This window comes from Anas acuta, chromosome 17, assembly GCF_963932015.1.
Source record: "Anas acuta chromosome 17, bAnaAcu1.1, whole genome shotgun sequence".
Lineage (NCBI taxonomy): Eukaryota > Metazoa > Chordata > Aves > Anseriformes > Anatidae > Anas > Anas acuta.
In genome coordinates, this window is record NC_088995.1 from 10539673 (window position 1) to 10554566 (window position 14894).

General features: G+C 41.7%; 2 protein-coding genes across 18 annotated transcripts in view; one reads left to right on the top strand and one right to left on the bottom strand.

Moving 5' to 3' along the window:
- Positions 1 to 14894, top strand: part of TBX1 (T-box transcription factor 1) — a 38421-nt gene that overhangs the window by 15179 nt on the left and 8348 nt on the right. The window lies entirely within an intron of this gene.
- Positions 8826 to 14894, bottom strand: part of GNB1L (G protein subunit beta 1 like) — a 41457-nt gene continuing 35388 nt past the window's right edge. For all 13 annotated transcript variants that reach the window (XM_068701226.1, XM_068701215.1, XM_068701217.1 and 10 more), the window contains 2 exons: positions 14321 to 14536; positions 8826 to 9558 (listed from right to left, as the gene is read on the bottom strand). In XM_068701226.1, the coding sequence (XP_068557327.1) occupies positions 9292 to 9558; positions 14321 to 14536 (483 nt within the window). In that variant the 3' untranslated portion in view covers positions 8826 to 9291. The remainder of the gene's footprint in view (positions 9559 to 14320; positions 14537 to 14894) is intronic.

A 14894-nucleotide genomic window follows, 5' to 3' on the forward strand; every position in this document is an offset into this window, starting at 1 on the left:
GAAAACATCTGCCTGAACTTGCAAATGGACAGCCGGAGAGAAAAATATCGATTTGTTTAAGAACGCCAGGCTTCGATCCTTAAAGGCCACAGGCAGGAATAAGGCAGTGGTGTAATCTGTGGGTTAGAATGGGAGGCTGATCAGCCGGCAATAATTCAGCTGTTGCTATTAGCCCATGTTAAGTCCAGCCAGCATAGTGGACAAGTTAGTATTCATGTAACAATTTCTAAACACATGCATTTTTTCCTCAATTATTCCAATTCAATTGATTGGAAAGGTATTTAATTTACAAGTGTTTCACACTAGATGAAAGCAACCATACCCACAGATTTCTATTAATGGCCTTTATCATAAACAGTGCGTGCTTATAAAATGTGTTCTCAATTAAAGCAACAGACACCCATTGTCTGTGGGAAGGACTAGTTAGTGTAGCAGAGGTTTGCTAATCTCCAAGCACGTTATTCCATATTTTGTTTTTTGTCCAATGCAAAAAGCAAGAGCTGGTTTTGAAGGTATACATCAATGAAAAATGTGGACATGTCCCATATTCACTATACATGTACATGTAAATTCCTGCTTTTCAAAAGCCCATCTCCCTTCAGGAAATCTATGCAAAGTCCTATATGTGTTGCATATGCTAGAAAAATGCATTTACTCTCCCCCATTAATGGAAATGACCTATTGTAAATTTACCAAAGATACTATAGTTTTATAAATTGGCCACATATGTCTGTGTAATATATTTATTATATCACATTTCATAGCATTTCTGTTTTATAAAATTCGGCCTTGAGTATGTCACATATGTTTTGCATATATGTGCAATAGTCGGCCAAGTATATCCGAGTAAAGTATGATAAATGTGTTCTTTCCATATGGGAAATTAAATGTTTTTCCAGATTTAAAAAAAAAAAAAAAAAAGGTTTATGAAGAGCAGCCTATACAAAATAATTACAATAAATCACTCACTTCTATTTAGGTTGAAATTATAAATTTGAACTTGCAACAAAGTGATTAAGAACAAAAGCCAGATAAGTCCCATTTAGGACCTTAATTCGGTAAGGATACCAAGCAGTGCAATGGTGGCGTATGCATTATCTGGAGTAGTTGCTCCGCGGTGTAAAACCGCTGATGCCTGTATGGCAACTTCCAGCTGATGCTCCAGGGGGATGCTGTAGCTGGTAAAGGCTAGCCTCTCATCACCTCCTTGAGAGGATGAATGTTTCGAGGGGTTTACCTCCCTGAGAAATCAAGTGCCTCTGTAGGGCTGCTCCAGCCTGAGTTGTAGTTACAGCGCTGTGCAACTCCCATAGGAGCTGCTCGTCGTGGTCGTTGTGTGCTGCAGGAGAAAGGGGTATGCTTCACTGCAGCCAGCTATGCGCTCACTAAGGCAGTTCTGTCAGCTCAGGAGGGTGGCATGCTGCTGACGCTGTCATCGTGCCCTGTGCCTGCCAAACACGCAGTTGCACAAGTGCCCGGCTACTTGGGCTGAAGTCCCTGGGCTGTGTCTGTAAATTGCAAAAGGAAGTTAAAAACAGAACAAACAACATGTAAGACTTACTGAAGCACGTTCATCTAAGGTGCTCGCACTATTAGTTTTTTCGATGGCCTCAGCTTGGCTGATGGACAAGGGCGCTGCTTTGGTGTTCGCTTACTTGTTCTGCTTCCTTAGTGCTCCCATTGTCCCTCGTTCTGCTGGGCAGCCACTTCTCCTTCTTTCTGTGCTCCTCAGGGCAGCACTCAGCAAGCAGGCTGTGGAAGGGCGAAGCCTTCCAGCTCCCAACATTGTAAAAGGGCAGGGGAGGGCTGGTTCGAGGGGAGCACAGCAGCCCTCCTCCCAGGCTGCTTTCATTTGCAAGCTGCCTTACACATTTCTTTTATTTCAGCAAACATGAAGTGAGTCTTTCATTCTATTCTCTCTCCTGCTTGTTGTCAGCTACTTCAAACCAGATGGGCTCAGGAGATAACACTATAAAGACCCAATGTCTCTATTTAGTGTGATGTCAAGTCTGCATGCCATCAAAATATCTGATCAAAAAATATCTGAAAAGACAATACTTACCATAAGTATTGTGTTAGAAGCAGCCTAGATGCTTTTCTGTGAACACAGTCTATCCATGAATCACTGAGATCTCATATCGGCAACTTTTTAAGTTGCCATCAAGACAAATGCCATGTCCACAAAGCCTGCCATGTTTAAAGTTGTAAGGGAGTCCCAGTGCACCAGCCTTCCTCCTACCTATGTCGGAACATGTTTATAGCAAGCAGCGCAATGGGTGCCTGGAAAATGTACCTCCGCGTGCATGAGACGCCAGAGCTACAGAGCAGGTCTGGCTCAGCATTTTCATATCCTCCCTACGTTCCCTGATCTGGACATAATCAGGATCAATCATCCCCGCAGCTGGTAGGACAGAGAGATCATTGCTGTCTAGAACGTGCCACAGGATTTCTGTAGTTTTTTTGCTGTTCCAGTTTATGTACACTTTGAATAAAAACTGGGAGGAAACAGCATCCAGCTGTAATCTCAGTTTGATGTAACAGCTTTTTTTAATCAGAACTTCTAATCGAAATAGACAATTGTTAGAACAAATATTTGCATTGCTGTGTTGCTCTCCTATAAGGAGTTGGTCAGTTCTGCTCTGGGCTGGTTCTTCTGCAGTGCACGTGGCTGCTCTGAGAACACTGTCCCTCCTGCTGGTATCTCCAGTGGCACTGTAATGCTTGGCATTGTGGCTGTTCATAGTAGAGCAATAAATATATGCTTCTCTGGGTGAGCACAGGCTCATTTAGAGCTGCAGGTTGTTGTTTACAGGATTTTCTAATGGCCCAACACCTTTTAAAAGGGATGGTGGGGGGGTGACAGCAAGTACATCTGAAGCTGGTGTGCACGATTCACCTTCTGCTTGTCTAGGTACTTTTCCTCCACACTGCCCTTTTCCCACAAGGTGTCTGGCACCTTGCTGGAGGTGGTTTGCTTCAAGGATCTTTGTGCATTTGAGAATCTTTCTAACACCTAATTTTATAGGGGCACGTTGCTTCCTCTGCTTTTTGCCTGCTCTCCCCATTTCTGTCTCTCTTACAATACTGAACTGCAAGTCAAATTCCTCTGAGAGAAGTCAGAATCAGGCAGGTACGCAGTAATGCTGATAGAACACACAGATACATTTCATGCCACTGATAGATGAGCACAACATTCACAACTGAGAAATGATGTTGCTATGGCCCCAACTGTGTGCTTTAATAATGCATTACACTGTCAAAGCTTTTGTGATGGATTGTATTGATGGTGTGAGTCACTAGTAAATGTATTTGGGAGGGTGTCACTAATCTGGAAAAAAAGTCATAATAGGCTGAATAAACGTAGCCAATGTCTTAAAAATGCATAGGGGAGTGGATGGCTCAACCCAAACCTGTTCTTCTGTGCTGTTTGGTAAGGGGGGTGGTAGATATAATCATGCATAAGAGTGGCTGCATGACTAACGAGCCCAGAGTCAGGACGCTGGTCATGTCTTGACCGAAAAGGATGAGAGTATGTGGCGTGGTCAGGGGACAAAGAATCTGCCAGCTTGCGCTGTGCTTCCTTTGGTATTGTTGGCAAGTCTTGCAACTAGTGTGTTTTAAGTCTGTTTAAAATGTGACATTTCTGTCTGCTGTATCTGATAGGGCAGCACATGGTTTTTGTTGTAGTTAATTTCATACTGTGAGATCCTCAAATGAATTGCCAAAAAATACTATGATCTTAATTCTTGTTAGTTTTCTTCACATTATAAAATAAACCTCCAGCAGCATGCCCCAGAAGAGTAGTGCGTGGATTAAACACAGGCAGGCTTACCTGGAAAATTACTCTAGAAGGGGAATCCAGACTGGAATTCCAGAATACTACAAACAGAGAAAGCCATTCCTTCTTCTTTATTCATTGCCATCGCTTTTTTATTAGCACACAGAATGGCCATGCTTAAATATCAAACCTCGTGTCTCAGCGGTGCTTTAACATTGTTGAGTACAGGCAGTCATGTGCCATGTTTTATGTAATGATCCATACTTTCACACCACAGACACACAGCCAGAAAAGGAAACACATTGATTTAGTGCTCAGTAATCCCTGTTTAATCCCTAGTCCTTTGGTTTACATCACTAACGTGGCTTCTGCAGTAGTCAGTATTCTATCTTTGTTCTTGGCAGACTGAATTAAAGAAAAGATTTACGAATTTGTAAGAAGTTGGCTTTGTAGATGCATCTTAAATGTGCTAAAAATTTTACCAAAGCAGTCCAGAAGCCATTATTAACTTAACTATAAAAATGTGCTCCTTGAAACTCAAACCTTTGCAACAATCCAAGTCAAGCTGCACAGACCAAATTTCTTGGTCTTGCATGAGTAAACCAATTTCTTGGTCTCAATTGCATCATATACAGGCCTAAATTTAACACTGTCTTGTTGCAGGCCCTCAGCCTACTTCCTTTTTCACTCATTATTGGAAATACAATTAATCTTCTCTTCCCTTGCTCATCTACACCTAGGACTGCAATGCTTTATGCCCCATGTACTGATAAGAGAAAGGGGCTGGAACTAATAGATTCATTTGCAGAAAATGTTAGCGGGTCAGAGATCACCATTCATTCCAGTGGTGATAAATATTCCATGTAATTGCTGCACAAATGCTAGTGTTTGGGATTTATTTCCATTAGTTTATGAATACTGGTTGCTTTCTTCCCTCTCACAGTGCCAAAGACGGTGATTCTTGGGAGGAAGCCTTTTGTAATAATTTAGCTGTCATCACCTTCACTCCTGAATCCTTTAGGCCAGGTACAGGCTAGCCTTATTCCTTTCTGGCAGGTGAGATTCCAGAGCTAACTCCAGCAGCTTAAGGTGGCTCTTTACTCACAACCTTCCTGCTAGCAAGTCAGCTGAAATCTTGACAGATAACCATGCTCGTGTTACAGTTGTAAAGAGCTTAAACTTTTTTTTTTTTTTTTTTTCCTGAAAATAGTTTAATTTTCCTGATGCAATCAGACAACTATATTTTACAGTCTGTATAAACATAGACTGTCCTTCCTGCTGGAAATCATTCTGCTTTGGGAAAGTCCAGGTCAGCTCCTTAAGCAAATAAACTTCTAGAAAACTGTAATTCACATTCAAACTATGGTATTTAGGCTCAACTCTAAATCAAACTAATGTAGCCTGGTTGCTTATTTCAAGGAAACTATAATGTGAAAAAAATAATTTTCCCTTTACTGTTTAAAAGACAATAGTGATTTACAGTGATAATGAATTAATAGATATAACATGTTAAAGTATGATGTGGCTAGTGCTCTGGTAATGGGAAGGGAAGCAAGTAAGTACAGGATGGGTCTGTTCTTGCAAGCGGATTGACATACATGTGTCCTTCCTCTTGAAGCTGATGACATTCTTTACCTGTTTCTGTCTGCTAGTAAGGTTACAGATGCAGTTCGTGTCCTCATTTTCAATTTGTGCTTGCGGGACTGAGTTTATTTTTAAATCGATCTAGTCAGACAAACATAAATATTTAACCCCTAGCAAAGGGCAGTTATTTAGATTTCAAGGCACATAGCACATCTTCCAAAAGAGCTATTAGTAAATCTCGGTGTCCTTTGTGACTCTCCGTAATTATTATACACCAACCATGACAGTAAATGGCATTTTTATCAGATAAAATAATATACTCAAGAGTTTCTAACTCTGTGGCTGTGACCTACTAGCACTCTTACTAAGACATGGGGTATTCATCCAGTCTTCTGGGAAAGAAGGGAGGGCTGCCACCATGCCAATATTTGCATCAGAAGTTTTTATAAATGTGGCTGTAAGGTGTGCAGGCCTTCATTACAGCCCCACTTTACGTACTGTTTTGAGACCTAGAACACAAGAGGGAAATACATCTTGGGGTGGCTTTGCCCCAACCCATCAGCTGGCTGTGCCAGGAGCAAATGCCAGGCTGGGTTGGAGCCTCACGCAGCCCCAGGAGCAGTAGGTGCTGGTAACTGGTGTTAAGAACAAGGGGTGTGTCCTGAGCACAGAGCTGCCCTGAAATGCTGGGGAGGTTTGCATCCTAACACCCAGTCCTGTCCTGAAACTGGCTTCTTGCTGCTTGCAGTGCTCTGGTGGCAGAACTGCCCTTCCTCATTAGCAGGAGGGGAGGCAAGAACGCTTTTCCTTCTCTAAAGGGAGCAGGTTTGGCCATTCTCATTGCCTGCAGTAACCTTTCACTCAAGATGGGCAAGCCCTGGATTTCCTTTCCTTGTCTGCTGGTTGAGCATAAAACCTAAGGCTGAATTCTGCGGAAATTGCCCAACATTGTTTGCTGCCATGGAGAAGAGGAATGCTTGCTCCCTCCAGGCTACTCCCTCACCTGCAGTGCTGCTGTGGTGCAGCTCTCAAGTCCAGCAAGAAGAAGGGGAGGAAAAGGAACTTTTAATAGCTAGGGAGAGAACTGAGTGTGGGTTCACAGTGCAGGGATTTGCTGTGTGTCGTCAGAGTTGGGATGTTTGTGTGTGTTGGTTTCTGTTGTTGTTTGGAGCAATGTACCATGGAAATAAATTTTGCTCGGTGGCTAAGTGTTTCAGCTGATAGTCTAAAAGCATGTTAGCATAAAACAAAAGGGAATACTTCAAAGATCACCAAGTCCAACTGCCTGACCACATCACAGCTAAAGTTAAAGCATGCTACTGAGGGCATTATCCAAATGCCTCTTGAACACTGATGCTGGGCTCCAGCATCGAGTAGTCCCGTGCCTGTTGTCCAGCTGTCCTAAGGTGGCACTCCTGGCCGTGCTCAAACACCCTGCAGAACGACTGCACCAGCTCTGCCTCTAGCCCTGAACCTAAGGCAGCAGAGGGGGCAGGAGGTAGGGTGTAGAGTGCTCATTTTTGACACAGGACACATAGAGTCCATGCTAGGCAAGGTGCAAAGCTGTCTTTTCACAGCTGAGGACAGTGTCCAGCCACCAGCTTGACAGTGGTATCAGGGCACAGGCTTTCCTCATCCCTCACAGCAAGGTTGTTGATAAAAGGGTGCAGCGATTCCACAGGTGAGAGCAGCAGGGAAAGTGCTCTCCTGAGCAGATGGGGACTTGTGTTCCAACACATCTCATGTGATTTCTTTATAATCTAAGTAGCAAGGAGACTAAAACTTGAGTGCTTACCACTGGGCTACACGCTGTTAAGAATTGTGAGATCATTCTCATACAGCATAATTAAACTGCGTTCAGTATACAGAGCATGCCCCAAATGGAAGAGACAGCAGTCTGAAGGCCGCCTGACAGGCTTCATGTGCAGTGCGCTACAACGTGAGACAGCTGAAAGGAGCTCTTTGCAAACACACTATGACAGGTCCCTGGAAAACACATGGCAATATTTTCTGTAGTTATATATTCTGTGTACGCATATAAGTATCCTATTATATCTATATGAGTTATACGCTTAGATTCTGACCAACTTTAAGAAGGGACAGGTGGGGGTGGAAAAAACAAACAAACAAAAAACAAACAAAAAAACAGGTTTCTTCCTGCAGCAGGTTTGTGGAGAAGGCCCGTGTCTGGTTCCGTCAGGCTGCTAGCCTGGAGACGCCTGTGTAGTGTAGGCAGCCCCTCCTTTCGGCGGGAGGTGGGTGATTGTGGAGACAGAGCCCTTATCATCCACACAACTGTGTCTGGTAGAAGTAATGAACACCAGCACCTCCGCTTGACTCAGGTCACTCAAACTTAGGCTTTAGCTTTCAATTGTAGTGTGATCCTCCATGCAGCTACTTAATAGTAAAGAAATAATCAAAGAAACAAATTATTTGAAGTGTCATCTAACTACAAAAGGTGTAAGGCCAAGTTTTATTTGGAAAAGCCTGGTAACAGTATGCTGTTTCTGTGTTGTAATAGCAAGAACATCAGGCTTGGTGCCTAAGACTTTTAGTTCAACCTTCTGCCTGCAACTCACAGCTGGATAGCAGATCCAGACCTTAATTTGCGTGTGTGTTTTCTGTGAAATAATTTCTGAAATCTTTTGATGTTGCTGTTCGCTACAATTCTTGTGACTTTTTCTTTGATGTCCAACCCTGTACAGAGGCAGATAAAAAATGTTTCCAATAAAATATCAACAGTGCACAGCCTGGACACAAGACACTCCAGTTTGTAAAACTGTGTTTTAGTCTCTAGAACACCTCCTTTTAAAATAATGCCTTCAACAAATTGGCACTTGCTTAATTGCTTCAGTTGGACAGTTGCAACTGCAACTTTGTGACCGAATGCAACAGTAAGCTATCCCTGAACAGACTGTCATACGTCTAGTATGTTTTGAAAGACTGCTAATGCTTCATGATTCAGAAAACCTTCTTCATGAATGAATTTCAGTTTCCATGACTGTAGAGATGACAAGTTAATGGATCCATTTGCACAGTGTGGATAAGGATTTATCCATGAAATTCCCCTAAATGCTAATGTGAGTTGTGTAGCTGAATCCCAGACTTGCCATGCTGAAACTTACCCCTAACTCTCCAAGGAGAAGGCGCTAATTGGATTGCTGAGTTTAAATCCTTCAGCTAGTCAGTCTATGGAAAGGATTTAGCACTGGCTCTGTAAAAGGCTTTACATAGCTTTGCAGTGCAGTGCAGGGGAAGTTTTTTTTTTTTTCCTTTTCTTCTCGTGATTAATTGTGAGGCTTGAGGTGACAGGAGACATAATGAAATTCATAAATGCCAAAGGCCGTCCCTAGTCACATTCCTGGCTGTTGGTTTAAGTTAGAAACTGACAGAAGTGTGAACAAATCAAGGTTGTTCTGATAGCCTTTCAGTTACAGGGAAGAAAAAGTAACTGACAATGAGAAACCACTGGAGGTGGTTTAATGGGTATAAATTCTCACAAAAGTGATATTTTACAGTGATTCAGATTCTCAGATACATAAATGACTTACAAACAGACATATTCTGCCCCCACAGCTGTCTGAGAGATTCCAGTCTTTTTTCCAGAAATTGGCACAAGTTATTTAAGCAACCTGCCAAAGAAAAGCTGTTGCAAAACCTGTAGCAGAACTTAAAGTGGCTTGTCCTGTGTCTTTGTTCAAGACTGGCCTTGTTCCACTTGTTATAATTTTTTAAAAAAAAATCAACTCCCCTCTCTGGGAAACAAAACTTGCCACATGAACAAGCAGCATAAAAATTAATCTAGCAGTTTCCAGGGACTCTGACTTTAGCCTGGAAATACATTCTACTACTTCCCCACATCCAGGTTTGAATTACAGTGATTTTCTTCACCAATCTTACTCTCCTAGTCCCCGATAGCGCAGACCATGTCACGTCTGCGTATATATTGACCAGATACTGATGCGGTGATCTTTTGAACCAGCTGCCAGCAGTCTCTCACTGGGGTTTTTGTGATCCGAGAAGGACACACAATGGACGGTTGCCGTGTGGTAGTCCAGCACTGCTAAGGGTTTCATTTTTTTCCAGCCGAAGACCCTGATGCGATGATCCCACCCTGCTGTTGCTAAAATCTTCTTGTCTGGACGAATGGTGATATCAGATATGCCAGCATTGACAAGCCTGTGTGTTGTGTGAACCTGTGTGAGAAAGTTATAGATGAGCTTTCTTTGTTTAAAACCAACAGAAAACAGAACCTTCTGGGACTTTCAAAGACAGAGTACCCACCCATATGCACACTGGTATCATTCAGGTAGTAGGGGCTTCTCACCACATGGTGGACAATGTGTTGTTAGTGAGAACAATTAACTTAACTTGAGCCTATCTACCTCCAGCACCATTCCCTAAAAACAGAAACATCCCTTTTATGTTTTTGATTTATATCACATTTAAAGCTGTTCATGTTTGGTCACAAGTGAAGCTCTGAGTTAAGGGTGTGAGTTTGAGAACTGGACTACGCAGCTTTGCCTTTCCAGCTATTCTTGCATGAGCTGCCATGTTCAGAGCTATGGCCGTGTGTTTCCCCTGCTTTTGCAGTATTCCTATGCTGAGATTCTGAGCTGACGTTTAAACTACCTGCTACTTATTTCTACTACTGTGGCCCCTCACAAAAGCCTCAATAAGCTGTGGTAGCATTTACCACAGTCTTGAGAAAGGAATGCTTCCAGGAATTATATTACAGTGTCAGGAAATCTGTAGTTCTAGTACTGCTTCCCCAGAGACTTTTATTTACACCAAATTCCAAGAAGGGGATTATGAACAAGTTATTGATTTCAATCCTGGAAGCCTTTTGTTACTGTTTGGAGACTACTGGGGCACAAGCTTTTGAGGGGCATGATTAAACTGGAGGGCATTTAGCTTCCTTCTTGAGGCACTGGGCACAGGACTTAGCCCTTGAAAAGAAAAGTTTCACTTCACTGTCATGAGCATCCCCTAAAGCACAGGAAAAACTCCATATAATACAATTTTGCTGTTCTCACCTCAGATAACTTACATTAGTCAGCAGTCTCTGAAACACATGCAGTGTAATGCATCACACTGTGTGGGGGTTGAAGTAGCCTAGCGTTGTCAGAGTGTGGATGACACCTTTTGACTGTATGCTGATCTTAATGTGCTGTTATTTATAAGCACAACTTAAGATTACAATTGGCAATGACACATTAATGCTGCCAACTACTAAAGACTGAATGTGTAACTATCTTGTACCAAAGCTTAATGTAATTCCATTCATGTTTTAATACACTGCATGCTGTCTGCTGTTTTCCTGGGGAGAGAAGGGATGGGAAAACACATTTTTGTCTGAGTAACTTTCCCCCATGATGGACATTCCATGCCGCATAGTTAGTACGCGATTCTACAGAATATATTAATTGCAGACGCTGTTAACTATAATATTGAATCTGGAAAACTAAAGACTCCAGAAACATACGTCAAAGTTGGTTTCAGATGCAGCTGAAAAGATCTCAGAATCTTTCAGGTACAAAGCTATAAGCAGTTATTTTTCAACTATGTAACGACTCAAACAGCAAGAGATGTGCAAATTCAATAAGAAAAAAAGGCTAAATGAAACTTGGCATGCTTCTTGCCTGCTCCAAACACCCCTATTTTAAACACAACCTGACAAATGTGTCTTCAACCAGTTCAGAACAGAGGACAGCAAATTATGCTGAAATCTGATGAGCAGAAGAAGGCTGCATGAGGGCTGGGGTGGGGGTAGGGGTAGAGGGGAGGGTTGTTACTGTAGAACTTGTGCTTTTTGCTGGTGTGTATTTTCTTCCAAACTCCCCAGTTATGGTATCGCAGCATGGCTTCAGTAGGATTTTTGTTGGCATATGTGCACTGGCAAGCAGAGTATCTGTTACATCACCAGCCTGTCAGATGGAAGGAAGATGGGCCTTACTCTGTAACTGAGATTGTTAGCTAATGGCTATAGCCAATCCTGGGTGTGGTGCTTCCCATCATTACTGTCAATTTGGGCAAGATCCATACAGCAAAATCAGGACAACTGGGAGAAATTGCATGTCATCAGCATGCTACAACTTGAAAATGAAGCCTATAATGGTAATGCCTTTTGGCTACGGAACATGAGGGAACAGTGGGCATTTGTGCATGATTTGCAGCTACAGGAGGTGAGAGACAAAAACAAAGCAGAACAACTTGCTCAAGATACTTGCGCCCAGGTGAAATCCTATTGCCAGGATTTGGCCATCCAGTCAGTAACAGCCAAATACTGCATGTAGTCAAATGCATACCGACACTGTTTCCTAACCAGAAAACCAACTTATAATTAAGCAAACAAAGGGAGAAGCAGGTGACCTGCTTTCAGGCAGTCATGAACAAAGATGCTTACATCTACCAGCAGATACATTAAGAAATTTTGAAATGCTGAAGCCAACAGATAGCCACCTTGCCTTCCTTCCTTAACACATACCATCTATTATTTTTCTTCTTTATATCTCTCTCCTACACCCAAATCATATCTTTAAGCCCTAGTCTTCATAGAAAAATAGCTGACAGAGCAGCAACTTTAGCTTTAGCATTGGAGGGAAAAACCTCAGCAACCCAACCAACAGAACTTGGGTACTTCTTATTTACATAAATTTCTTTCTTATATTTATGTAGGTGCTTCCGTGATTACCAGATTTCTTAGTTCTCCTTTGTTTATTCACCTGCAGAAGCTGTTTACCTCCTATGTTCTTCTACCACAAATATCATCACTTAATTATACTATCTCAGCCAAATCAGAAAGCTCATAACCAATCCAGTCATTTGCTGACAGTGATGATTTCAGCAATTTTCTTGTAGAAGACAATACACCAGCCTTTCCCCATAGCGATAAACTATGAAGTTACCTTCATCATCTATTCATTGACACACTGGAACATTGCCACTGAAAACAGAGCTGAAGTACCATCATTGCGTCATTATTTCTCCAACGGCAGATAGCTATGCACCACGTTTACTTATTAAAACCTTTTAGAATAAAAATAATGTGCCACTGACTGGCTTTCCAACATCTACCATTACCTAAGGTAACTGGAATGCCAGAAAAAAAATTCCCCATCTGGTTTATATTATTAATGCAATAGTGGAGGAAAAAAAAAACTTAATCTATGTCCTTGACAATCTCTAGTGCTCATATGAAAAATGCATTTTATTAGGGAATTCACACTACGCATGAAGCACAGAGACATTACTTATGGTTTATATACTTGGCATTTAAATTTATTCTGAGAAATGCAACTGGCTTTCAGTGTGATGTGCTGAAGATGTAAGTGACTCTGCATGTCCTGGGAAGGGGAACACCCTGTGGAAAACAGTAACTGGAATATTTCAGGTGAACAACTTTTTTTCCCAGAGTCATACCTGTACCGCTGCATTACACTTAACTCATAACTGTGATGTGCTCTGAAGAACAGTATTTTCTTTGAATTTAGGAAAATGCTATGCTATAACTAATATGAAGGAACAGCTTCCTTTCCAACACAGTGTTGGAAGCCTTAAGGCTATCATGGTGTCCGATTTCTGACACCACAGCCGTAGGAAACTCGTCACAGTACTGAGTTTCTTAGCAGCTCACCTTCCTCCTCCTTCCCTGAGCTATGGCCTCCACGTGCAGGTGGGTGCCAATACAAAACCAAACTGTGACAATTGTGTACTGTTCTCATTAAATTCTTCTTTATCACATTTGCTTAGAACTGCTCTAATAAATTCAGAGTCTAGAGTCCCTTTTTCACGTCATGGGTCCTACTGGCAGACTGAGCCCTAAGTGCTAGTTCTCTGGTGATACTAGCAGACCATATGCCATCACAGTGTCCCATAGGTGATGTGTCATTGTCAGTTGCCCATGAACTTGCATTTTTTCATGTAACTGTTCAGAAAATGGCATTAACTCAACACACTACCTAAAAAAAAAAATCCCCAAAAGCTGCAAGCTGTAAGAGTAATTCTTTTTCTTCCATGAATTGGTACATCCAGTAGCTCTCTTCTTGAGAGTGATACAAGGACACACAGGGGCTGTGCTTCATGTCTTCTTCACTGTGTTATGGGGACAACTGCCACTTAAAATAAAAATTAAGGCACTCAGCAGTAAAGGGGCTATGGATAGGCCATTTTCACTTTCATGAACCTTTATTTACACAATTCATTTCCACACCTAGTTAAAACCTACTTAACCCCTTGTCACTGTTGGAACACTTGCTAAAGTTGTCTAGATTAAGTGATATTTATTGCCATTCACTAGCATATACTGAACTGGTGATTATGAGACCTACTTCTGAACCAGCTATTCCAGGTATGTGTAGCTGCAACATAAACTGATATATCCAATTAACTAATTTTCCCTGTCCCTGGCTAGGGCTCTGCAAGTGCAAAAGGAAGCTAGTTGCCTAAACCTCATGCCCTCTTGGTGCTAGCTGGGCTATGCCTCTTCTTTTTGTTTGTGAAATATTTAATGGAATATTTCTGTCTTTCCCACAGCAGAAGGAAAGCTCTATCCATTCAAGCAGAACCTTTGGAAAAGCAATCCTTTGTTTCTCATTTTTATAAGTCATTTATAATGTTCAGGGCATTCTGAGAGCTGGATACTACTAACATGATAAATGAAGATACAGAGGCAATGCCTTGAGTAATGCTAGGCCTGTGTGCCTGTTGCAACTTTGGTAAAACCAGAAACATGTGAGAGAGGGTTGGTGAGTTTTTTTTGTGTGTTTCTTTTTTTTTTTTTTAAATCCTCACCATCTTTTGCTAAGTCTAGTCACATAGCACAAGCATTCTAACCAGTCTGTGATTAATTAGCCAGAGATCTGCAACAACTCTTCTTCATGACTAAATATTTTTTTAGTCTATCAAACTGTTAGTGCAAAGTGGGATAAATGACACTAGAGGGCCAGTGATGCTGACCTGGAGGTTCTGTTGCTCATTGAGGCTCCAGATGCTAAGCGCCCTTTCAGATGAGCCCGAGATCCCCTTGGCCTTCTCTGAGTCAAAGTCAAGGCTCATCACTGGTTCCTGGTGGCAAAAAAGTTGGCTCAACACTTTTCCCATTGACAAATTCCAAAGGACCACTGATCCGTCTTCATAGCCAGCCAGAAGCAATGGTTGGGAACCACAGTTTATCTGATAAAGAGAAAAGTAAAATTGGTTGAAAAGTGAATAGTATGTTAAGAAAATTATCACCCCTGACTAGGTTTTAGTTCAAGCACCAAGAAAATAAATGAAAATGCCGACTGGTGTAGATGTGAAAAGTTTAGAAGCCTGAATATTAATGCTACCATTAATGACAAATCGTGGGGGTCCATCTGTGTTTTTACAAAAAGTGTTACCAGGTAACTGCTAACATGCACATATGGCACCTGTATCTACGTATAAACTTATATATTTGATATACATACTATGTATCTAACGTACATACATATATACACACATACAAAAAATAACTGAAAAGCCAAATTATTGCCATCTATATCACCTGAAA